This window comes from Haliotis cracherodii, unplaced genomic scaffold (genome assembly GCF_022045235.1).
Source record: "Haliotis cracherodii isolate W230 unplaced genomic scaffold, xgHalCrac1.p SCAF_7, whole genome shotgun sequence".
In the NCBI taxonomy this organism is placed as follows: domain Eukaryota; kingdom Metazoa; phylum Mollusca; class Gastropoda; order Lepetellida; family Haliotidae; genus Haliotis; species Haliotis cracherodii.
In genome coordinates this window covers 33,414,376-33,442,109 of record NW_027266330.1, presented here as the reverse complement: position 1 = coordinate 33,442,109, position 27,734 = coordinate 33,414,376, and the positions used below count along the sequence as shown (strand labels likewise).

The window sequence follows — 27,734 nt, the reverse complement described above, 5'->3', positions numbered from 1 at the left end:
CACACCCCTGACAACACAACAGCATTCATTATACATGCTCCTAAAACCAGTGCCGGTGGCACATTCCCTCAACAGTATACATCATGCCAGCTTAATCTTAAAACTACGACTAGCATAAATCAAAGATGGAGACTGGTCTCAATTTGAGCTTTCCCTTACAATGCATCCTGTCTAAACCATTCCTGTGGACCAAAACTATATTTCTTAGAAGTTTTGCAGCTTGAGAAACTTTGGAAAACACAAAAAATATGTTTGACTCAGCACCAGAAGTCCACTGCTCACTAAACATGCTGGTTGTCCTGAAAGAAAATGTCTTAATATTTGTTTCATCTCTTTTATGAAAGAAGATAATTTGGACGGAACGGCAATAGTATCCTGTTTCTAGCAAAGATCCCAGTTTCCATCAGAATATTAAATGTTTGGTTCCTAAGGCCTGTTTAGGCAGATCATGAGAATGTTCATGATATAGTAATATAGTGAGTGAGTGAGTGAGTGAGTGAGTTGGGTTTAACGCCGCTTTTAACTGTATTCCAGTTATATCGCGGCGTGTCAGCTTAATGTGGGAGGAAAGCCTGAAGTGATCCAGGTCTCAGACGTTTACCACTTCGGTGAAACCCACGAGCACGGGTATGGTGCTGACAAACCTAGAAACATAATCGGGGCGAACCGGGATTCGAACTCACCCGAGGGACAATATAATAATGTAGCATTCTGCAGAGGTGAAGACTTACTGGTTTAGACAGACTGCATGTATTCCTGTTACCGAGATGAACTCCCAATAAAGTTCACCATGTATTACCAGTCAGAACACACATCCTGTATTACAGCACACAACAGGTCTTGTTCAATTTTTTTTTGCATAGCAACATTCGTATTTTACGGGTCCGTGTGCAAACATTAAATTTATCCAAATTTCCTACATCCTGAATACAACCACACAAAATAGTTATTGTACCATGTTAGAAACCTTTTAGTTAAATCCACCTATACTATTGCTTGATTATTAGGGTCAGTTTGGCCGAGGGTTCACCTCCTAGATCTGTCTCCATGACATTTACACACAATGTATGTACACCATTTGATCTGAAGTATGAAAAACAACCAGTGAATGGAATGTATGATATCACAAATGCTTCAAAAAACCATACCTGGTATCATCGCATACAATATTACAAGACTTTTGGCAGAAGCCGGACATACATAGAGACCTCCCAGATGTGTGGCCAGCTTACTTGTGTGAGTGAGTGAGTGAGTTGGGTTCAACGCCGCTTTTAACATTATTTCAGTTATATCACGGCGTGTCAGCTTCATGTGGGAGGAAAGTCCGAAGTGATGCTGGTCTCAGATGTTTACCACTTCGGTGAAACCCACGAGCACGGGTATGGTGCTGAAAAACATAATCGGGGCGAACCGGAATTCAAACCCACAATCATAGGTTTCTGGCGTGCCCAAGAGATGCAACTCTGCCTTGTGAATTGCTGCGCCTTGGACAACTGGGCCACTTGTGCCCCCACCAAGCTTACAAGAATGGGGGAGTGAGTTGGGTTTAACGCTGTTCTTAACAGTATTCCAGTTGAATCACAGCGTGTCAGCTTAGGAGCTGTAGGAGGACATCCCAAAGTGATGCAGGTACTTGATGTTTACTTCGGTGAAAACCACGAGCACGGGTATGGTGCTGACAAACCTAGAAACATAACCCACAATCAGAGGTTTCTGGCGTGCCCAAGGGATGCAACTCGGCACAGAGACTTGCACCGCCTTAGGCGACTGGGCCACCCGTGCCTCCACAAGAGTCAGGAATATTTCAAGACACTTTCAGGGATGAAACACTGAGAATGGGGGAAAAAGGACATCACATTTTATTTCTATCTCCAGTGGAAGCTAAGGCAAACCATTTGAAATAAAATCCTGTACATGATTTCTATTTTATACCTGAATTGGAAGTGGTTCTTGTGCAGTGGTGCCCTGTTTCATCCAACACCTGTCAATTTTCAAGGAAGGAGGAGTAACAAGGTTTAACTTTATACAAACCAGAGGGAACATTGAACAGAGCAGTCCACGCCAGTTAGGCAGTGGATACAGCTTCAAGGTGGAGTAACAAGGTTTAACTGTATACAAACCAGAGGGAACATTGAACAGAGCAGTCCACGCCAGTTAGGCAGTGGATACAGCTTCTTGGGGAGCATTTAAAGTTTTGGGAATTTGTGTTTGGTTATCATGTAATTTTGTTGAATATCTATCATCAAGTGAGTTTGGGTATTCTGAAAGTACAGGTGAGGTGAAATGGGGTTTAACGTCACGTCCAAGATTATTGCACTTATATAGCGACGCGCATGCACGTGTATGTGTGTGTGGCTGCTTGTACTAGTCCGGACTGATGCCCATTTATAGTGCTAGCACAATGAGATACCATGCCACAGTTTAACATGAATACCCCACTCAGACACAGTATACTGACTCCGAGCCGACCAGTCCTTGTTTTAGCCCCTTCTGCCGAGCGCCAGACAGGGTAACAACAAGTACCATCTTTTAACGTCTTTTGGTATGACGCGGCTGGTGATCGAACCCTGGACCTTCCGCTCTCCGGGCGGACGCTCTACCACTAGACCACGGAGGCGGTCCTCTGAAAGTACAGAACTTTTGCAATCATCTGAATGCATCAATGTTTAGTACGTTTCAGAAGTTGGTGGGTGTGGGTGTGGGTGTGGGTGTGTGTTGGTGTGGGTGCACATGCCTGCTGTAGATCTGCAAATGTAAGATGGACAGAGACCACATGTCTTGTACTCCATGCATTAGCTACTTGGTCTGTGTGCTCTGCTGGGAGGTCTGTGTGCAGGACAATCACATGTAACATGGACAAGCTTGCTAACACATCAACTAAACACAATTTCATTGCAAAAACAGTGAGTATTTTCATTAAGCATTTGTTACACACATTGGAACAAACTTAAAGAACAATGTTCACGTTGTCGCTAAAATATTATACATCATACCGATCCGCTGAGTGAAATTTAGCATACAAAGTGTATGCTTGTTAATTTTAAATCATGTTTGATTTGACATACTGAAAATACTGTTATGTGAATAGGTACTAAAAATTGTGCATAAACAGTTTTCTTGATAAACGTTTTGAAATATAAATATATATTCTCTGTATTACTTTGCATTCCTACTGACATATCAGATAACATCTACTTCACAGTCCTATCACACCACTCACAAGGACTTTTAGTCTTAAACCCTCACAAAGGAGAGTTTGGTTTTGTTCAACTAAGAAATATATTGAAGTAAGTTCAATAAACACTTACGTAATGAAATATCAATGAGGTGGTCGAACAATACCCTCAACAGGTGTAGACATTTGTATATTACCTAGCCAGGTGTCTCTATAATATAGGATCACTCAAATCTTGTCTTGAGATTCTCATTAACGTCTTGAGATTATTATTAACCTCTTTCAAATGTAAACGAGATAACTGACACATACCTGTACCAAAAGGATACCTCATCCACAGGTTAACAAAATCTATCCGTTATCCGCACATGTGGAGAATGTAGTTTAAATAAATCGAACATTATTAACACAAACATTAGGACACAAGTGATATTCATCTTTTCAAACTTGTTTCTCCTGTCAATACACAAATAAAACAACAAAATATGACTGAGAAAAATATGACTGTCAGACTGGCGAGTCCGTGAAAACAAATGGCAGACAACTAATTGTCAGCTAGAGTTAAAACATTGTTGCACATTTCCTCTGTTAGAGTCAGTCTTTATAAAGGGAGGCATGTATGGGTTTTAAAATAAGAGCCAGGACTCTGAGAGTTACATGACAATACCGCTTGATTTCAAGGTTGAAAGTAGTAACTGAGAACACTACTGATACATAAATTTGCATCATTAACACAGTAGGCATTTGTCACTGTAGACGTAGACTGTTAAAGATTTCTCCCCATTGCATTTTACAACCATACAGTTAACAAAACAAAGCCTCCCTTTTCATCGCTGATGTGACATGAATAAGTGCTGACCTTCTAATAAGGCTGGCATCTGACATGGGCAATGTCTTAAAGTAATTTGAAGCTATTATGTATATATCAGGGTTCCATTCAACAAAGCCATCTCAGAGTTAAGAAGTAATTCTATGTCCAGGTAAGGGAGTAACGACAATTGTGGCTCCAAGATTGCGTTGCTGAATGGGCTCCTGGGCTCCTGGGCTCCTGGGCTCCCAACAGAGGTGATGTGGCAGAATATTATGTCCGTGGGACAGAGGTTTATATGAGGAAAGATCTTCCTTGTAAAATAAAACAATGAATGCTGATTGAGATACCGGCTATAAAACAAGCAATCACAACTAGAGACTTTGAAATAAAACTGTGGAGGTGACAACCAAGTGTAAAATTCAGTTAAGATGAATGCTGATAACAAACTAATTGCTGTCACATGATGGATTACGTACACATAGTGTAAGTTCTGAGTCACTGACTACACCTGTGACGATCTGATGATGCTCAGGTGAAGCTCCATCTTCCTGAGGCAAGGGAATTAACTGACTGTAAAAGTCTATGCATAGTCCAACCAAAATCGCTCAACGAAAACAACATTCGGTTCGTTAACCGCCATGCAGATTTTCGTCGATTACAGGATTTGCAAAGCATATTTTCCAAATATTTTGTTTTAATCAAGGTGCTTACGTCATTTGATGCAAGTAAGACCCGTTTTATTACAATATAGATTTTGATTATCGATCAGAGGTGAAATCTGATTGGTCAATAGGAGGGACATACAAGGGACATAATTCGTAATAGCCAATGGTGGCGCTACGATCAAGCCTAGAACTTCCAGCCTAGTTTGGCAAGGATGAAAACTGGACTTTTACAGTCAGATAACTCCCTTGCCTCAGGAAGATGGTGAAGCACAGGTTATGCATCAGTCACACTCCTGTGAGAAAATGCTCTGGTGAAGCTCTGGTTATGCACTAGTTACAAACCACTGACACTTGGACAATGCTCTGGTGACACTCATTGCTCCAGGACTACCAGTAATTGATTTTAAACCTTTTTGTCAACCTAATAAACATGTGAAACGATATTTGGACAGTGACAGTGACATCCGCAGACAAAATAAAACAGAATAAAAGAGATTCCTTGCCAGTGATAGCTTACATCATGAACAACCTTCAACAAAACTACAACGTCCATAACAATGCACAAGGAATGAGATCCCAGGCTGATTCTAGATGTCCCCCTGTCAGCACACTTCGCCCCCACTCCTCTGGGTACAATGTTCATGTTAATATTCACTATTGGTTAGTCTCCTTTTCAAACAGTAAAAAAATATAGAATAACTGTATGATATGCATATTAACTAATAAAACTTCATAAATATCTGAAATATGTGCATCATACAAATACAGCGATGAGTCGATGTGGCACAGAGGGTCTCTACATCACCATTCAGGGCTTGATTTAGCTATAAAAAAACATGCATCAGTGCAACCTATGACTGTAACATGCATCTAATATTTATGTCTAAATGTGTATCAATTTTTTTCCAATTTGTGTCTAACCCTTACATGTCCATACATTGAGAATTGAACACATTCAATACTTGAGAGCTTATTTTCCATACTAAATCAATAACCTCCCTTATAATGTGTTATTTGCATTGCATCTCTGGGCTTGATGTTGTCAAAATGGGAGTACATCAAGATAATGTGCAGGTTTTAACTTCGATAAATTTATGGGTACAGGGTGCAAGCAGGTTTCTTTTCTGGTACAACTAGGTTTCCGTGGCAACATGCACCTGGTGCAAGTTAAATCAAGTTCCTTAAATCAAGCCCTGGCAGTCTTGGTCCACCACGCACACAACACCTTGGATTTAGCATAAGTTGGTTTTAAACAAATTGGGCCTAAATTTAATGGGGGTGGTGGAAAGATAAACAAAGAAATCATGTATAAGTTTCTATGAATGGACGCAAAAGAAACAAGTTTGGTACGTAATCGATTTGTTGCCAGTTCCAGCTGATTCTGTCCTCGTTGACACCCGCAAACAGCAAAGGAAGTTAAGGAGAGAGTGAGTTTGGGTTAACACCCCTTTTAACAGTATTCCAGTTATATCATGGTGTGTCAGCTTAATGTGGGAGGAAGGCCCGAAGTGATGCAGGTCTCAGACGTTTACCACTTCTGTGAAACCCATGAGCACGGGTATGGTGCTGACAAACCTAGAAACATAAAAGGGGCGAACCAGGATTCGAACCCACGATCATAGGTTTCTGGCGTGCCTGAGGGACGCAACTCTGCACAGCGAATCGCGGCGCCTTAGACGACTGGGCCACCCATGCCCTGGAAGTTGAGAACATCAAACTGTGTATTGGGTTTCAGACTGCTGACTGTAACAGTTTCTGAAGCCATCAGCAGCGCTGTAGATAAGCTTTGGGTTATTTGGGATTTTATTCAGGGGTTTAATTTTGAGTGTGTATCCACAAGTTTTAGATGGTATTCAAAACATTTTTACCGACCTATTCCTTTGCATTTGGGAATTTAACTTAAAACCTGTTTCGTAACAATCCTGTTTAAAACTATGAGAACAGTAGTATACCGGCCTGCGTCTGTTTGCGGCTGCCTCCCCGGGAAGACAATTTTTGTTTAGACATTGTAAGACAGGTGCTATTGTTTTAATTACCAATCTGCGACTAATTGAGATACAACATGTACATTGCCTAGGCGCAACATGCTTTTCCGAATGTATCGGTCGGTAAGTGAATTTGGTGATCGTCTGATACACAATAATTTTTTCTAACATTTGTAATGTTCGCAACGGTTTTATCAAATAGTTGTAATATACACATTATTTTTATTTCAATTGTGTATTTATAGTTTTTGTTGCGTATTTTAAACGCAGGATTTGATTTGTCCGCAAAATTCAGTTTATTAAATGCGTATTTTACGCAAATACGCAGCTTATCTCAAGCTCTGCATCAGTTTGAATACAGAAGTGGTTTCATCCTCTCACCGCCCACAAATAACACAGTCCATGGTGACACAGAATGAAATTCAGTTCCCCATTGCAAAATATGTCAAAAGTAATTTCTTTTCTTCTGGTGTTTTAAAGTCATTCAATCACAAAAACCAACCAACAGACAACAAAAGGCCCTGTGGTAGCACCAACACTGTCTATGAACCAGGTTCTGAAGTTCACCTTCACAATACCTGATAAAACCAAAGGACTGCACCTCTAGGGTTAACTGGAGGGTGGCCACCCTACCCCCCGTCACTCCGACAGGTCATCCTGCATACACACTGACCAAGGCGGTAGGAAAAATAACATATACGTTGTAGCAAGTGATATCAAAGGGCAACAGCTCCACCATACACGCAGTACTCACAAACTGTGGTTCAAGGTACGTTCCATATCTTCACATTTGGTCATGAAATAAAGTTTCTCATCAGCTTAAGAAAACATGAAATAAAGTTTCTCTCAGTTGCACAATCTTAATAAACTCATAAGCAATGATGGCATCATTATATATTGACACACTAAATAATGTTCAGCCAAATGACAAAAAACAAAGAAATTGGTCTGTGAGGCCTGAGGGCATGCTACGTAATGTTGTCCGAGTTTGAATCCTCATTCCCGTTGTCATACCCGGACATAAGCTTCCCGTAACACTTTACTTGAAAGAGTCAAAATCAACTCTATGTATTCAAAGTGTTTCTGTATAGTTTAGACTAAAATTTCTTGCTGGCCAAAACCAAAATTTTAAATTTCAATGATACGGGATGAGAAACTTTATTTCCACTTTCCCTATCCGTACCTCACTGACGATCTGACAAGAAGTCTACTGATACAGCAGTCCTCTGTTTGTTGCAAAGCCTTTCATGTTTCATGACAAGGAGCAAAGCAATTAACCCATTTTTCTTGGAATGATCCAATGTCACAACACGTTCACACACAGCCAGAGAGACACCCACAACTACCTGCCTTTGACAAAGACGACTACCAGACGTTCCGTGACAAAGTGACGTAAGCTCACAAGGCTCTGTGTACCAATAAATACACCATAATACACAGATAAAAATATTGCATCCAAACTTGTAGTGTCACAAAGAAAGACTATTGTCACATTGACCCCCGGCCAGCTCTACTCCACTTCATACTTGCTGTCTGGGAAGGTGTTTCCGTTGTGGTATCGGCTGGAGTAGGGGTCGTTGTTGATGGAGGCCATGGAGTAGGATGATGCGGGCTGGTTGACCACGCCACCGTGCCCGGCAGCACGCGCCTCCACCTCCTCCACGAGGTCCCCGTCCGTCATGTTGTATAGCAGCTTCTCCTTCATGTTGCGAGATCGGTGGCCCTGGGCGCTGCGGGCGGCGCTGTTCAGTGAGATGGTCTCAGGACTGAAGGAAGTCCCGTATAATCGGATTCTGTAAATAGAATGTCACATGTCATAGGCTGGTACATCTTTTATTTATCCAACATTTTTGTAAGTGTTGAGTGTGATTACGATCTAATCAGTGTTCTAATTGAATAGCTGTTTCAACCCTGTATGTTTAAGATATTCTGGACTGAAGATAACCCCCGTAAATCAAAACAATACACTCTTGGCTTTGTTGTTTTACGCAGCACTCAGCAATATTCCAGCTATATGACGGCGGTCTGTAAAAATAATAATAGACCAGACAATCCAGTGATTGATATCATGAGCATCGACCCATGCAATTGGGATCGATGACATGCATCAACCAAGTCAGCGAGCCTGACCACCTGATCCTGTTAGTCGCCTTTTATGGCAAGCATGGGTTGCTGAAGACCTATTCTACCCCGGATCTTCACGGGTCTTGAAACAAGTTAAAACGTGTAATGTATCTCATGAAACAACACTACAGTAGACCACAGATATACCGAACACGGATAGAGCGAACCGGGATAGAGCGAACAAAGGGATACAACTACCTGTCACAAAATCCATGATTTATCTCCTATATATTACCATATAATTTAGGTACAGGACAAACTCTCTTCAGCAAATTTACGTATGTACCTATTGAACTGATATCTGGTCCCCGATAAGCCGAAGTACCACAAATTAGTGACATGTATAGCGAACTGAGAAATCTCATTCAGTGTCAAGTGTCACTAACAATTGGCTGTACGCAATCAGCAGTGAATCAACACAATCAACTGCGAATCCCTACAATTGCGGCGAATCCACACAATCAACTGCAAATCCATACAATCGCGGCAAATCCACACAATCAACTGCAAATCCACACAATCGAGGCAAATCCACACAATCGCGGCGAAACCACACAATCACGGCGAAACCACACAATCGCGGCGAATCCACACAATTGCGGTGAATCAACACAATCGCGGCGAATTAACACCATCAGCTGTGAATCAACACTATCATCAGTGAATCACAATCAGCGTCGAATGAATGCAACCAGCTGCGAATCAACACAATCAGCGGCGTATCAACACAATCAGCTGTGAATGACAATCAGCGGCGAATCAACACAATCAACCTTCAATCAACACAATCAGCGGTGAATCAGCACAATCAGCGGCGTATCAACACAATCGTGGCGATTTCCACACAATCAGCGGCATATCAACACAATCAACCTTGAATCAACACAATCAGCGGCGTATCAACACAATCGCGGCGATTTCCACACAATCAGCGGGGAATCAACACAATCAGCGGCGAATCAACACAATCAGCGGCGAATCAACACAATCAGCGGCATATCAACACAATCAGCGGCGTATCAAAACAATCAGCGGCAAATCAACACAATCAACGGCAGATCAACCTTGTTAAACTTTATGCTTTATGTTAATCTTAGTATTCATACCCGTTCATGTAATTGGACTAATCTTGTCTGTAAAACAAACATTAAATCTTTGTAATTTCACAACTGCAGTTTGCAGAACGAGGCCAGAGCAAAATCGCCGACTACACATCTCTCCATATGTAAATCGTGAAATGCTAAATACGTATTTGATAAACAAGGTTCTAAAAATGATATGACTTAAAATGTTATCAAATGTTATCAGTTGAACGCTATGACGTAATTACTGCCAATACAAGTCAATGCTACAATTATGTATATTGTATTTTGCTTTATCCAAGATCATGATGGCGGACATTTCCAAGCGAAAACGTACATCACAAACAACATATAACGAACTGAAGTAGTCTATGTGTAGATGCACTATCCACTAGACCACGGAGACAGTCTACGGGCAGATGCACTATCCACTAGACCACAGAGACAGTCTACAGGCAGATGCACTATCCACTAGACCACGGAGACAGACCATGTTTTGTTGGATGAGACCAAGGTAATGGACCTTGAGTGATGTACATACCTCTGTACTATGAACACCGTGATGACTATCACGGCTGACAACACGTCCACGGTCACCCACAGGATCAGGTAGCTGGACGGCACCTGTACCAAACAAACACATTCGTTAACTCAAAGTGATGGACACTTCTCTCAACATTCAACACACATCCCCCATTTTCTGAAGAGACTGAATGAGAAGTTGTTCATCCATATATCTTATCCTTACTTAGCCTGAGTGAGGATTAATGAACAGAGTGAGAGTGACAGAGAGCGAGAGAGTGAGAGAGAAAGTGAGAGACGAAAGCGAAAGAAAGAGAGAAACAATAAAAAATGAGGCAGTGAGTGAGTATGGTTTTAAGCCGCTTTTAGCAATATTCCAGCAATATCACGGCGGGGGACACCAGAAATGGGCTTCACATGTTGTACCCATGTCGGGAATCGAACCCGGGTCTTCGGCGTGACGATGCGAACTACCACCGACCACCCCTAAATGAGGCAGTCAGTAACACCAATGGAAACAACATCTTGCACCATAAGAACAGAACAGAACAGACAAAGTTTCATTCCAAACACAATATGTGATAAAACCATCAATGCTTGATTCTAATCATGAGGATAAGTGAATGATTGGGTAAGTCCGTGGGTGCATGGGTTTTCCTGCCTTGGTTCTCATAATGCATGCGTAGATGGTTGAGTGTGTGGGTGCGTGAGTGATTGAGTGATTCACTCACCAGATGCCAGATGGGCGCCTGGACGTGCCTGAGCGTGTGGCAGCTGTCTGCCGTGACGGAGGAGATGCCCATGCACCAACACAGGGAGTACATCCACTCGGAGTTCACCGTCCACATATTGATGCTGATGTTGGAGGCCTGGTACTCCCTGAAACACAAACAGTTGTCATAGTAACAGCTTGGAACTTCTAAGGAAGAGTCAGTGACTGAATTGAGGTTATCACTGCTGTGAACAGTGTGTATATGATATCACAGCATGAAGTGGGATGTTTCACAGTGCTGACAATTTAGGACAAATCTGGGCTCAAAGCCCAAATCATAGGATTCTGGCATGCCTAAGGGAAGCAACTCTGCACAGCAAATTATGAAATTATGGTGCTTAGATGATGAAACCATTTTTGGCCTGTTATAAGAAAGAAATAAGACAGAGTTATGTCCCTTACATTACCAAATATTATTAGAACATGTACCCTACTGGTAATTTCCTGTGCAACAGTAGAACAGCCGACTTGTATTATTTGGGGTTGCATATTTATTTTGTAATCAAATCGGTGCTACAGACATTATGGGATTCTGATTCCATTGTGCTGGCCTGATATTGTGTCCAGCATGTTCAACACGTGACAAACTGGTCCACACTGACTGATCGTGTGATGCCTACTGCAGGAAATGCCTGGTTCTGTGACTCACTCTATCTGGTCGTCGGTCAGCTCCGTGTACTGGACATTGACAATGGACATGTTGGCCTTCCTGAGACTGCTGACGGGGTTGTAGTATTCGCCCACGACGGTGACGCCGGTGGGGCGGCTGTTGTTGAATGTGGTCTGTAGCCACCAGACCTGAAGCAGAGATATGACTGTAACTCACACTGGTAGACATATTACCGATCCAGCATTCCACTGTGCCTGGATGCCTGGAGGTGCCCAGGGGTCCTGGGGGTTGCCTGAGGACACCTAGGATGCATGGCGTGTCAGGGTGTTTGGGGGTGTCAAAGATGTCTGAGTGTGTGCCAAGTATGTCATAGAGCGTCTGAGATGTCTTGGGGTGCCTAGTTTGCCTATGAGGGTGTCTGGGGGTATCTAGTATGCCTGAGGGTGTCTGGGGGTGCCTAGTTTGCCTATGAGGGTGTCTGGGGGTGTTTAGTATGCCTGAGGGTGTCTGGGGGTGTCTAGTATGCCTGAGGGTGTCTTGGGGTGTCTAGTATGCCTGAGGGTGTCTTGGGGTGTCTAGCATGCTTGAGGGTGTCTGGGGGTGTCTAGTATGCCTGAGGGAGTCTGGGGGTGCTTAGTATGCTTAGTATGCCTGGAATGTCTGGGTTGTCTGGGGATCCCGGGGGAGTCTGGGATGCCTTGGTGGGCCACGGGGTGTCTGGAATGTCTCGGGATCCCGGGGGAGTCTGGGATGCCTTGGTGGGCCACGGGGTGTCTGGAATGTCTCGGGATCCCGGGGGAGTCTGGGATGCCTTGGTGGGCCACGGGGTGTCTGGAATGTCTAGGGGTGCCGGGGGAGTCTGGGATGCCTTGGTGGGCCACGGGGTGTCTGGAATGTCTCGGGATCCCGGGGGAGTCTGGGATGCCTTGGTGGGCCACGGGGTGTCTGGAATGTCTCGGGATCCCGGGGGAGTCTGGGATGCCTTGGTGGGCCACGGGGTGTCTGGAATGTCTAGGGGTGCCGGGGGAGTCTGGGATGCCTTGGTGGGCCACGGGGTGTCTGGAATGTCTCGGGATCCCGGGGGAGTCTGGGATGCCTTGGTGGGCCACGGGGTGTCTGGAATGTCTCGGGATCCCGGGGGAGTCTGGGATGCCTTGGTGGGCCACGGGGTGTCTGGAATGTCTAGGGGTGCCGGTGGGTGCCCAAGAAGTCTGGGTTGTCTGGTTGTGTCTGGGATGTCTGGATTGTCGGAGGGTGCTTTTGATTACTGCTCCAAAATGTAACACTTTTTAAACACAAAACACATGGGTTTTTTCAGGGCCTTCATCATGTCCAGCTTTTTTTCTCTTTAAAACTTTAGCCCAAATTATTTATTGTCAGGATTTTCCGAATCAATTAAAATGCCAGATCTTCATCAGAATATCAAATGGTTGGTCGATAAGAGGCTAGAAAATGAATCGGGATGCGAGGCTGAGTTGACTATGTCTTGGTATTCTCCATTGAGGGCAATCATGATGGCAATAGCTGGATTGTCTGGACTTGACTATATTACTTACAGACGCCGCTCATAACACACACAACAGGTGAGAGTCTGCCATGATATTGATGGCATATTTCCAACCGTGTCGTCACTCAATCACACCAGCTGACTCACTCACACCGTATTCTTACGTTTTGTAGTGGGAATCCTGCTCTCGTGAGGGCTTGTATGGTGTAGTTGACGCTCAGCTTGAAGCAGGGGTGTGACTGTGGCGGGGCCAGCAGGTCGAACATCAACACACTGTAGTTTCGGCCCAATCGTGCAAGCTCCTCCAATGTCGGCAGCGTCTGATTGGCTACCTGTTTCCGCTGAGCATCGGTCAAGTCTCCGGCAGTCCAGAAAGGGTCATTCTGAGGAGAGGGTGAACATGGTTGTCAGGACATACAGTTTCAATGTACGACATTCCCATCAGAATAGGTATATCCCGAGAAACCAAGGATCATATCATCTTCCTAAGGCAAGGGTGTTAACTAACTATTAAAGTCCAGTTTCAACCCTTCCTCTCTCATTAGTCTCAACCCCAGTAAACTGGAACCTGAACTTCAGGATGACGACTTAAAAAAATAAAAGAAATGGTTCTCAGGCAATGACTTTTGAAAATATAGTGGGCTTTTTTTGTTTCCTTGTTCAAACTGGTATATAACCAAACAAACAATATGGGAATCTGGAAAAGGGCCTCCATTCATTAAGAGTGAGTGAGTGAGTGAGTGAGTTGGGTTTAACGCTGCTTTTAACAGTATTCCAGTCATGTTGCGGGGAAAGCCCGAAGTGATGCAGGTCTCAGACGTTTACCACTTCGGTGAAACCCACGAGCACGGGTATGGTGCTGACAAACCTAGAAACATAAAAGGGGCGAACCGGGATTTCGAACCCACAATCATAGGTTTCTGGCGTGCCCAAGGGACGCAACTCTGCACAGCGAATGGCGGCGCCTTAGACGACTGGGCCACCCGTGTCCCCCCATACATTAAGAAGAATACAAAGTTCTATTTGCCGCTATGACCATAATAGGAGATGCACATTGAAGCTGTGAGCATGTGAAAGGAAGTAACTGCTATATTGGATCGCATTGTTTGTGAGTAGTAGAATTTATTTACATTTTTTTTAAATGGAAACGAAACGTGCTGCAGACGTAATTATGATGTGAGCAGTGCCTGAGAACCAAGACTTTTATTTTTTTTTAGCCTAACATTTATATTAATTGGGACAATTTCATTGGGAGACTACCATCTAATTAACAGGGTGTCACTTCATTGTATATAACACTGAACCTCTGCATTAAACAAAACAATTCCTAAAGAGGCCAAAACAAACCCTTAACTAATTCATCTGATTTTTTTTCAAAAGTTTCGTAAATTCTTTATGAATTTTGATATTTCAAGACTTAAAGAATCTTTTAAAATCACAAAACAGTCAATGAAGAATAAGTCAGTCCAATGAGTTCAACATCATCATCTTGTCAGTCCACATAGAGTGAGTGAGTGAATGGGTGAGTATGGTTTTTCGCCGCTTTTAGCAATATTCCAGCAATATCACGGCAGGGGACACAAGAAATGGACTTCACACATTGTACCCATGCTGAAAATCGAACCTGGGTCTCGGCGTGACGAGCGAACGCTTTAACCACTAGGCTACCCGACCGTCACCCACATAGATAGACCTGGCATATACAGGCAGTGCAAAAAAACCATGGGTCAAACCCATCTGTGTCGGCAGTTTTGCGAATAGTATAAGGTGGTCTTGGTAGACTAGAAGTAAGTATACTTGGCTCTGACTTTAGAATAGGGGTTGCAAGTTGCCGTTTATCAGCTGGTGTATAGATATTCAGTAAATTACATTTATAACGAAGATGCTTATAACAAACTGATGAATATAAGGAACTGTTTGTGTGCCTAGGATGAACTCAGTTATAACGAACTAAAATTAGATTTCCCTTTTAGTGTGTGTGTATGCTATGCCTATAAGGAAAGGGAGGTAAGTTGGTAGAGTAACCTCAACTCCCCACAAAGATACATCCTGCAAGGGCATCCTTCAATGTTCTGTGGTACTCACTTGTATAAACCAGGAACCAGCATTCAAAGTTTTTAAATCCGACATGTTGAAAGACGATGGGTCATCATTTACTCGGTCTGGGAAAACATCTTTGATATTTGTGGTCCTCTCTAAGCTCTTGTCATGGAGGATGAAGGGCACACAGTCCAGGCTGAAACAGGCACCAGCCATCAGTGGTTGTTGTGTAACGCTGCACCTACCAATATTCCAACTATATACTCAAGTCTGGCCCAGGCAAACCAGTGATCAATATTGTCAGCAACTATCCATGCGGTTTAGGTACAGCTAACTAAGCACAACTGATCCACATATCCCCACGTCAACCAGCACAACTAATCCCCATATCCCCATGTCATCCAGCACAACTAATCCTCATATCCCCACGTCATCCAGCGCAACTAATCCTCATATCTCCATGTCATCCCGCACAATTAATCCTCATATCTCCATGTCATCCAGCACAACTAATCCTCATATCCCCATGTCATCCAGCACAACTAATCCTCATATCCCCACATCATCCAGCACAACTAATCCTCATATCCCCACGTCATCCAGCACAACTAATCCTCATATCCCCACGTCATCCAGCGCAACTAATCCTCATATCTCCATGTCATCCCGCACAATTAATCCTCATATCTCCATGTCATCCAGCACAACTAATCCTCATATCTCCATGTCATCCAGCACAACTAATCCTCATATCCCCATGTCATCCAGAACAACTAATCCTCATATCCCCACATCATCCAGCACAACTAATCTACATATCCCCACGTCATCCAGCACAACTAATCCACATATCCCCACATCATCCAGCACAACTAATCCTCATATCCCCATGTCATCCAGCACAACTAATCCTCATATCCCCACATCATCCAGCTCAACTAATCCACATATCCCCACATCATCCAGCACAACTAATCCTCATATCCCCACGTCATCCAGCACAACTAATCCTCATATCTCCACAAAACGTTTTCGAGCTTCACCTTTTTTCGAGCCCTTAAACAATAGGTCACCACAAGCCTAATAACGTAATTTAGGTGGGTTTTTTGTTTAACGCCAAACTCAGCAATATTCCAGCTATATGAAGGCGGTCTGTAAATAATCAAGTCTGGACCAGACAATCCAGTGATTGACATCATGAGCATCGATCAACGCAATTGGGATACAATTACATGCATCAACCAAGTCAGCAAGCCTGACCCCCCGATCCCATTAGTCGCCTCTTACGACAAGCATAGTTGCCTGTTACGACAAGAATGGGTTGCTGAAGACCTATTCTACCCAAGATCTTCACGGGTCATGTAATTAAGGTAGATGGTTCAAAGCCCACTAAGACATCAAAGTGTTCGCCACTTGCCGCTGAAGTTACGAATTTAGCTACATGAGGTAAGATATTCAATAAGTAATGAAAAGTAATGAAATTTTCACCAGTGCACATTATAATCACACTTGAACTAATGAGAATTTTGCATCAGAACAGTCGTATGCACCTATGATGTATAGGCTGTTGTTTGTAAACTTCCTGCCTGTGACGTCATGTGACTGACCATGTTGTACATCTATTTTTAACTTGACTGTAATGGAGGGGCTCAAAATTATGCGACGGCAACAAGATGGCGCCTGATTGGCTCGTCTTGCTAGGCGAGGCATTATCACTATAAAAATAACAAGGCATCAGAAATTTTTTTTCGGAGCTCGAGAAGTACGCAGGACACAGTACGCGAGGATACACAGGCCCCCCCTCAGAACACTTCCAGCATGTACTACAAATCTGTCAAAGTTCCCCCCCTGCAAGAAGTAGCAACGCAAACTCAAAGCAGCACTCCCACAACAAATGGCAACATTTCCCACATGATGCCTGATCACAAGAACCAACCCCTGTATATCACATGACCAGCACAAAACCCAGTATCTTCAGCCACACACAAAATCAGGAATCCACAGCCACACACAAAACTGGGAATCCCCACCCACACACAACACCCGGGAATTCCCAGACACACACAAAAAACAGGGAATCCCTAGCCACACACAATACCCGGGAATTCCCAGACACACACAAAACAGGGAATCCCCAGACACACACAAAACAGGGAATCCCCACCCAGCATGAGCCTTTAACATTCCAGCAATATCACGGCGGGGAATAAATGGGCTTCATACATTGTACCCATGTGGGGAATCGAACCGAGGCACTGGGTGTGACGAGCGGGCACTTTAACCACTGGGCCCAACCGCCCAACTATTCAAACAGTCCCTTATTGTGAGCATGACGTACTGTGAAACTGTTCAAGCAGCTACAGCCTCCGGACCTACAGAGGAGGATGTCAGACTCACCTGATCTGCACGTCGCTCTCCACACCATAGGCTCCATCCTGGTAGGCAAACTCATACGCCATCAGTGTGTTCTCGGGTAAAATCTACAAACAGAACAGCTACATCATAACAACTTTAAACAATAAGTTGTACAACTCACCACCCATGGTGGCTACACTGGACATCTCACACAGAGACCTGTAGCAGTTCCAAGCTGCTGGAGATGAGTGTATGAGTTGGATTTTACGTCAACTTAAACAGATATTCCACTTTAGTGAAACCAACGTGAAAAGGGGCCAGGATTCTACAGGACACAAAAATAATTAAAGTGTGTTCCTCAGGATGCACAGTAATATTCAGTGTAACAAATTCTGGACAAGAAATAAAAGGTCCATTAATGAAAGTGTTTACTAAATCTTACAGTAAAGTAAACACCACCGTATTATTACTTTACAGGAGCCTCTCTAATTTCTTGTAAGGTAAGGGTAACTATCTTTTAACTTCTCTTGGTAAGATGCGGCTGGGGATCGAACACCAGTTCTCCGGGTGGACGCTCTACCACTTGACCACGGAGGCGGTCCAAGGCATGATAAGAGTGGAGACATTAAGCGTGGAGCCATGTAACACTAACCTCTGATGCTCCTCGGTGGGCTAGTACGAGACGCTCTACCACTCGACCACGGAGGCGGTCCAAGGCATGATAAGAGTGGAGACATTAAGCGTGGAGCCATGTAACACTAACCTCTGATGCTCCTCGGTGGGCTAGTACGAGGGGCTTACTAGGCAAGTTGTCGGCGTGAGTGACACACGGGGAATTGATGAAGTACGGGGATATGTACAGTCCGATCATAACAGCAACATACACGGTCAGCCACAACAGCTTCAACGCTGAAAGAGGACACAAAAACTCACTGAAGGTTGAAAAAAATATGTGAGCCTTAAGTTAATCTCATTAAAATCAAATCTTAGTTGTCGCTACCGCTAAACAATGATCTGAGGACATCCCATTAGGGGTCACGTCAAATGACCTTTCATCCGACCAATCAGAGCATCGCTTACCAGGTCATGAAAGTGACAGTCGGAATGTGAATTCTAATCATGCAACCTCGAAAACTTTAACACGGGGTATTCTGAACAATAGTTACGGGTGTCACATACAATCTAGACCACCTATAAGTCATTACGGAATGATTTTTTGTTCAGGTTTCAAATTTTTAATCGAGAATTTGTCAAAATATGTTTCGAAGCGTAGACGCCAATTTGTAACTAGTGCCATAAAGCACGAGAAAGCTGCCCTCTTGATTGGCTAATGTCGACTTCTTGTCAGTCATTCAATTGGTCAGTCAAAGTTTGTGAAAGCTCGGTCTGATGTGACCCGTGAGGATGTCCTCAGATCTTTGTTTAGCGGGAGCGAGATTGGCCTTAATTCTGCATTGAGTATTTTGTTGCTTAACTGCACCATCAGTACTGTTCCAGCTATATGACAGCAGCATATAATTAAAAGAGCCTGGACCAGACAAACCTGTGACTGATATCATGAGCAACGATTCACGCCATCGGGGTATAATGCAATAATCCAAATCACCAAGTCTGCCTACTGGATCCATTAAGTTTCCTCATACAAGAAGCAGAGGTCGTTTGGGGACAGTTCCCACAGGGTCATGTAGGGGTATACTGTTTCTACATACTTTGTGTGATGATTTACACGTAGATAACGGGTTAAAATTGGTCTTTAGCAACCCATGCTTGTCATAAAAGGCGACTATGCTTGTCATAAGTGGCGACAAACAGGATCGGGTGGTCTGGCTCGCTGACTTGGCGGATGCATGTCATCGTATTCCAATTGCGTACATCAATGCTCATGATGTCAATCACTGGATTGTCTAATCCAGATTTGATAATCTACAGACAGCCGTTATATAGCTGGAATATTGCTGAGTGCTGCATTAAACAAGAAACTACCAAACAAATAAACAAACACAAATATGTAGGAATCTGTCCTAATTTTCTGATCTGAGCAAAGTGACTCATCCATGCCAACATTTATGTCATGAAATAAACTCATGAATAGCTATCAAATTCTAATCACGAACTAAGGACCAGGACTCTCACAAACATCCAAGTAAATCTGGAACCTGATCACATTTGCAAGTCAATATATGTTAATGCCAATTAGCTGTTTGTGAAGGAGCAATAACCTCTCATGTCAAGGGCAGGATCAGGACCTTTGACATGCATTTGCAATCACAGACAGGCAGGGTTACACTGAAGCACTACCACTGTCAAGTGATCGTGTCACACCGAGAGTACGTGCAGGCAGAGTGTGACCCAAGAACTGTGTTGAAACCTAAGCATGGAAGTCAAGGGGCACCTGTCACAGCCCTAATCAGGGCTCGAAAAAGAATTTTCAACCCTACTTGTCCTGCAGGGCAAGTACTTTATATTTTGTACTCGTCCTGCCAAATTTTCACTTGCCCTATTGCTCAATGCTGAACAGACAATATCATGCATCGTGTACCAACCACTGAAAACAAAGTAAATAAATTGTTTCAAGATTTATTTTGTGTTTTTATTTCCACAGTAAGACAATATTGAATAAATTAAGGAATAATAAGTTAAGTTATTTTGAACAGTTAAGTTATGATGAAAGACACATCAGTCTGTCACTGTCAAAAACTTGGAAATTTTGAAAATGGTTCCCCTTCTATTGCAACATCGTAGGCTGTTGTGAATAGCTTTTCATAAACCTCACTGTTTTTTTCGTCAACTTTTTGCATTGACTTGGCAAACTGCGCAGTAAGGGGTTTGTCTATAAAATTTATCATGTTCACAGCACTGAATATGCTTCCTACTTTTAGGGTGAAATTTCAAAGTTTCTTTTCTGAGTCCACATTTGGGATCAGATAGTTTGGGGTATTTTCGACAGACAGTGCAATACAACTCGCTGTCATCATCGCCAAATTTTGCCTATTCAAATTCACTCAACCACGCAGATTGTACAACACATTTCAGCTTTTGTGTATCGTATTGTTTTCGACTAAGTTTTCGTTTCTCCGCCTGTGCAGTCAACTTTTTGTCGGCACGACCGTCCGACGAGAATAATTCTCTCATATCCACCATTTTGGTTTAGTTAGCAACCGGCCGCTTACATCAATAAATAAAGACTGGTTTCAGCGCAAAGCCTGCGCAAAGATATATCAAGAGACAAACCTCGGCCTTATTGTTAATGCTATACGCAACATAAATATCGATTTCCGTGTCAATATATCGCACATCAAAACAAATATAAATTAAACTGCTGTGAGTATCTGCTTGTCCGTCAGGACGAGTATTTGATAATTTTAGCTTGCCCGACATCAGTTACCACTCGTCAATACGAGCGGACGAGTGGATTTTTCGAGCTCTGCTAATGTTAAAAGTTGAGGACCTGGGAGGTCCCTAGATTCAAATACCATAGAAGACCTCAATGACCCGTCAACCCCTAATATGGAACATTGCAATTCCATTTTTGTATAAGACTAGTCCTTGACTAGTGAAACCTTATGTCAATAGTCCTCCGAGTTTGTAGCTAGTCCTGTCAGCCATCTAACCCACTCAGCCACTGAGGCCGTGCCAATTTACATGTCAGAGGGGTACTCCTAGTACGTGATCTAGACTACCAGTTGCCCGGCTTTCACTTTTGTGGAAGCCTCGGTGGCTGAGTGGGTTAGATGGCTGACTTTGTGTGCTGGCGATTGGGTGCCTCACTCTGGCAAGTACGGGCTTAAATCACAGATGGGACTCAACCCAAAAAAGTACTAGAATCTGTACTTTACTAAGAAAGTGTTATCCCAAATATAACATTGGTTACATGCGACCCCGTTCTTGACAGCATTGTGTATTCCTGGTTTGAGGGGGTTAACATTTCCTGTGAAGGTGAGAGGATAAGGTTCAACAACAGCTGAATCAGTTGTGTCATTATTAGGATACCAGTGCACGTAATGAGACACATCTGTGAAACGAGCACTGCTTGCCCTCCTTTCATCACACCCACAGGTCAGTGGTCACGCAACTAATGAGCCCAATAATAGCCTGCAAAGGGGAGATAACCCTTGTTGAGGCCCTCCCAGATGTGATTTGTGTGAAACATTCGATGATTGCAGTGCTGCCCAAACTAAAACCTTTATCAGTTTTTCAACAGATGGCATAAATCATGATGGCTGTCATCATTGTTTTAGCTAAGAACCCATCAGTGTGGCCAAAGGAACAAAACAAAAAATTACAAAAATTAGACTTAAAAAAATAAAAGAACTGGTTTTCAGGCAATGACTTTTGAAAACATAGCGAGGACACGGAGCGTTTTTTTGTCTTTTTTTTTGCTTGTTCAAACTAGTATGTACCCAAATAAACAGTTGCGTACCATCAACCTGGGAAAAGGCCTCCCTACATAAACAAGCATACAAACTCCTATTTCCGCCATGACCATAATATGAGATTAGCAGTAAAGCAGTGCACATGTAAAGGGAAGTAACTGCGTGCTGTTTTGGATCACATTGTGTTTAAGTATTAGGAAGTAATAGTCTTGGTTTTAAGGCACTGTCTGCATCATCATAATATCTGCCGCACGTTTTGTTTTAATTTCCATTTTCCAAAAAAATCAAAAAATCATAAGTTACGCAGTTACTTCCTATTACTGCGCATCTCGTGATACGGTAGCAATAGGAATTTGTATGCTTGTTTATGTTGGGAGGCCCTTTCCCAGGTTGATAGAAGACAACTATTTATTTGGTTACAAACTAGTTTGAACAAGCAAAAAAAACCCTGACTGCCCGCACTATATTTTCAAAAGTCATTGCCTTAGAACCAATTTTTATTTTATTTTTTAAGCCTAATAATAATAATATTACACGTTGAACATGGTATCATGAGATTAATAATAAATATTAGGCTAAAAAAAATACTAGTCTTGGTTCTCAGGCACTGCCCGCATCATCATAAAGTCTGCCGCACGTTTCGTTTTATTTCGATTTTCAAAAAAAATTAATACCCTAATACTTAAAAATAATGCGATCCAATATAGAACCAGTATACGCTCCTATTAGACAATGCAAGTATGGTTCAGCTTTTTGCAGAACAACTCGAACCAACAGTTTGTTTCTTCATGCCATAGCCATCAATATTCCAGTCATGTAATGGTGGCTTATAGATAATCTGTAAGATCTATAAGTGGTTGATATTACAGTCAATGTCTCTTGGCGTTGATGTTCAGTGACACCCGACCCTTTCAGGATCATCACTAAATTAATAATTTAACCCTTATGAACCGTGACTTCACTGTTTAGTGGTGTTCCGATCTGCGTCAACAGAAGTGCCTACCTACCCCAATGTGAGAGTTTAAACCACTGAAGGGAGATAACCCAGGTCATGAGAGTCATCAGCACAACTGCACCGATCTGGAGGAAGGGTCCCGTGATCTGCAACCAGAGAACACAACATTGCACAACACTGATACACACAACACCGATACACACAACACCGATACACACAACACTGATACACACAACACTGATACACACTCCAGATATACTCACCGACAAAAGAAACATGATTACCATGCATTTTGGTAAATATATGAAGAATTACTCATATTCAAGAGATATAGGGGCGGTCGGGTAGCCTAGTGGTTAAAGCAATCGCTTGTCACGCCGAAGACCCGGGTTCGATTCCCGATATGGGTACAATGTGTGAAGCCCATTCTGGTGTCCCCTGCCGTGATATTGCTGGAATATTTCTAAAAGCGGCGTAAAACCATATTCACTCACTCACTCACTCACTCAAGAGATAAAAGATTGTTTCAATGCACAAACTAACATACTGGTATGTTGTGTGTACATCCCATGTGAGGATATAGATCCATGACTTGAGATGCACTGTTTAGCTCATGCAGGATTAGCGTGTGAAGATTAGAAATCACGTGGAGCATATCATGATACGAATAAAGACACTTTGTGGTAACACGTAACTGATTGTCAGTCTTGTCATTAAGTGGAACACATTGGAAACATGTCTTCTTAACTACATTCTTCTCTATATCAGTATATGTTTCTATGGTTTGCGTTTCTTTTGGTGGTGAGTATAACTGCGAGACTAGATTCAGTACATTGGGTGCTACAGCAAGTGTAAACCACCATCCCCAAAAACACAAAATTGCATGGTTAGCATAGTGAGTAGTGAGGTGTGATGAAATGGGGTTTGATGTCGCATCCAAAATTATTGCACTTATATAGGAAAGTGCATGCAGGTGTGTGTAAGTGTGTCTGCTCTTGCTAGTCCAGACTAATGCCGATTTTATAGTGCTAGCCCACTGAGATACCAAGCCACAGTTTAACATGAATATCCCACTCTGACACAGCATACTGACTCCGAGCCGAGAGTGACAACCAGTAGCATCTTTTAACGGCTTTTGGCATGACGCGGCCGTGGATGGAACCCTGGAACTTTCGCTCTCTGGGATGATGCTCTACCACTAGACCACGGAGGCGGTTCAGGTGATAGTAACCAGGCTTTCAACCAATGAGTTTTTGTTTGTTTGTTTGTTTGTTGTTTAAATTCCAGCTATATGGAGGCGTCTGTAAAAAATCAAGTCTGGATCAGACAATGAAGTGATTTACGTCATGAGCATTGACTCATGCATTTGGGACATGATGACAAGAAAATCAGCGAGCCTGACCACCTGACCACCTGATCCTGTTAGTCGGCTCTTTAGACAAGCATAGGGTGCTGGTTACTAAGGGTGCGTGTTATTACCAAGTCGGAAAATTGAGGTTCACTCTTTCCACGATACGCATCATAATATCATTTTTAATGCTCGGTATATCGGGTGATTTAAAATGCCGATTTTGTAATGTGTGTTTAATGTTACACACTTGCCAAATACCCAACGCGTGCATCACAAGCATGCATCAGTGCCTATTTATTGAATGGCTAAACATAATGTTGTACCACTCAGTACCAGCATCTTTTGTTCCATTTCTAAACTTCAAATCATACACTGGTGTTTCAAATTGCTTCTGAATTTAAAATGTAGAATCATACAATGTATCGTGATACGTATCACAATACGGCCTTGCACATCATGAAATATTGAGCTGATGAGGTGAACTCACCCTGAGAGAGAGTAATACTAGTGTCCATTCAGAGCGCCACATCAACTCCACGGCAACCGTGATGGCAACGCAGCCCAGCAGGCTGAAAAGGATGACAGCGATGTGGACCGGGTGGATGTAGAGTTGGTGGCCGTGCAGGACGTGGCACAACACCAGGCACTGCAAGTACAGCACAACACAGAGGATGTTACACAGCAGTCAGAACAGAAAATAGCACAAAACACAGATGACTACCATGGTTAGAGGTGGAGCAATGGGTCAGTGGCTTAGGGCTATGCTGCTTTGAACACATCGTACCTGAAATCCTAGTATGTATTTTGTTTGTTTGTCTGTTTGTTGTTTAACGCTGCACTCAGCAATATTCCAGCTGTATGACGGCGGTCTGTAAATAATCGAGTCTGGACCAGACAATCCAGTGATTGACATCATGATCATCGATCCATGCAATTGGGATACGATGACATGCATCAACCAAGTCAGCAAGTCTGACCACCTGATCCCATAAGTCGCCTCTTATGACAAGCATAGTCGATTTTTCGGCAAGCATGGGTTGCTGAAGACCTATTGTACCCTGGATCTTCACGGGAAGACAAGAAAGGGTTGCTGAAGACCTATTCTACCCCTGATCTTCACAGGAAGACAAGCATGGGTTGCTGAAGATCTATTGTACCCCGGATCTTCACGGGTCTACCTGGATGTGTGAGTAATGGGATGCAGGTTCGATCATACAGCAGTAGTCAAAGTATGAATGGAAATCAAGGGGTCCTTGGCTTAATCAAAATTAAAAAAGTTAAAGATATAAAGAGTTCCCTTGAAGCAAAAACTATGGGAGAAGATATCAAGGACCACAGTACCACATTGTTAGTAGAACAATTAGTTCAAAACACAGGACATTGTTATCTTGCTGAAGGTAGGACCAGGGTCGGGGAATCGGCACTGTCCAAAGTAACCGCCAGCCCCGCTGGCTGCGGCTGGTAACTTTTCTGTCGGGCCGCATACAATTTTCCTCCACCTGCCTGACTGTCTGGCAGATAATTTTAAGACTACTTCCATATTCAGTTTTATTATAACTGCTCATAGATTTTCAACTAATTGTTTGCATTATTTCAACTGAATCAAGACGCGATTTGCCTCTTATTTCTCGTGATTTTTCAACATTTATAATATCTGAATGCGGCAGATAACTTTGAAGATGGGCAGGCAACATTTTCGGGTCACGTGTGGGGAGTGTGTGAGTCTTACGCCACTTTTAGCAATATTCCAGCAATATCACGGATATAGGCTTCACACACAGTGTCAGCATGGTAAGGGCGGTGGTGCCGGGCTGGTATCCTGTACCGCTACCCACCATTACTATAATGAAGTAGGCCAACACTCTAGCCACTACACGACCCTGGCCATGACAACCCAGTGTCAGCATGGTAAGGGCGGTGGTGGGGGGCTGGTATCCTGTACCGCTACCCACCATGACTATAATGAAGTAGGCCAACACTCTAGCCACTACACGACCCTGGCCATGACAACCCAGTGTCAGCATGGTAAGGGCGGTGGTGGGGGGCTGGTATCCTGTACCGCTACCCACCATGACTATAATGAAGTAGGCCAACACTCTAGCCACTACACGACCCTGGCCATGACAACCCAGTGTCAGCATGGTAAGGGCGGTGGTGGGGGGCTGGTATCCTGTACCGCTACCCACCATGACTATAATGAAGTAGGCCAACACTCTAGCCACTACACGACCCTGGCCATGACAACCCAGTGTCAGCATGGTAAGGGCGGTGGTGGGGGGCTGGTATCCTGTATAGCTACCCACCATGACTATAATGAAGTAGGCAAACACGGCGCAGGTCAGCCCCAGGATGATTCTGTACCAGGGAACCCATGTCCTCAGCAGCCCAAACATGTGCCTGAAACCACAAACCATATGTGAAATCATACAGTGAAACCATAGACAGTGAAACCATAGACAGTGAAATCATAGAAAGTGAAACCAGAGACAGTGAAATCATAGTGAAACCAAAGACAGTGAAATCATAGACAATGAAACCATAGACAGTGAAATTATAGAGTGAAATCATAGACTGGGAAATCATACAGTGAAACCATAGACAATGAAACCATAGACAGTGACATCATAGTGAAACCATAGACGGTGAAATCATAGACAGTGAAACCAGAGACAGTGAAATCATAGTCAGTGAAACCAGAGATGGTGAAATCATAGTGAAACCATAGACAGTGAAATCATATACGATGAAACCAGAGACAGTGAAATCATAGTGAAACCATAGACAGTGAAATTATATAAAGTGAAATCATTTGGTGAAACCAAAGACCATGAAACCATAAACAGTGAAATCATACAGTGAAACCATAGACAGTGTTACTCCAGACAGTAACCTTCCCATGGAAATCATCTGCATAAACAATTTCCAATTCAACATGTTATTGGTACATAGATATATTTAATTAAGTATATATAAATGCTGAAAAGTTGATCGGGTCCGGACTATGGAGGTTTCACACAGAACTGTCAAGTCATATTGTCACCCAAACCAGAACCTGCAATGTGACCCCTGGGCTCCCCAGTGATCCATGTTTTCTATAAGTCTATGTTTGTTTGTTTGTTTGTTTGTTTGTTTGTTTGTTTGTTGTTTTATGCCACATAATAATCCAGCTGTATGATGTCTGTCTGAAAATAATCGAGTCAGGACCAGACAATCAATTGATTGACATCATGAGCATCGATCCAGGCAATTGGGATACGATGATATGCATCAGCCACGTCAGCGAGCCAAACCCCCAAATCCTGTTAGTTGCCTCTTATGACAAGCATATTCGCCTTTTATAGCAAGCATGGGTTGCTGAAGACCTATTCTCTACCCGGATATTCACGGGTCTATCCACAGATGCTGTC

The 27,734-nt window shown here is 43.1% G+C and overlaps 1 protein-coding gene across 2 annotated transcripts in view; it reads right to left on the bottom strand.

Moving 5' to 3' along the window:
* Positions 1-485: 485 nt before the first annotated feature.
* Positions 486-27,734, bottom strand: part of LOC139449133 (glycerophosphodiester phosphodiesterase domain-containing protein 5-like) — a 69,970-nt gene continuing 42,721 nt past the window's right edge. For both annotated transcript variants that reach the window (XM_071230617.1, XM_071230618.1), the window contains 11 exons: positions 26,631-26,724; positions 24,815-24,973; positions 23,029-23,122; positions 18,412-18,557; positions 17,691-17,773; positions 15,339-15,489; positions 13,418-13,636; positions 11,786-11,934; positions 11,096-11,243; positions 10,384-10,466; positions 486-8,429 (listed from right to left, as the gene is read on the bottom strand). In XM_071230617.1, coding sequence (XP_071086718.1) covers positions 8,147-8,429; positions 10,384-10,466; positions 11,096-11,243; positions 11,786-11,934; positions 13,418-13,636; positions 15,339-15,489; positions 17,691-17,773; positions 18,412-18,557; positions 23,029-23,122; positions 24,815-24,973; positions 26,631-26,724 — 1,609 coding nt within the window. In that variant the 3' untranslated portion in view covers positions 486-8,146. The remainder of the gene's footprint in view (positions 8,430-10,383; positions 10,467-11,095; positions 11,244-11,785; positions 11,935-13,417; positions 13,637-15,338; positions 15,490-17,690; positions 17,774-18,411; positions 18,558-23,028; positions 23,123-24,814; positions 24,974-26,630; positions 26,725-27,734) is intronic.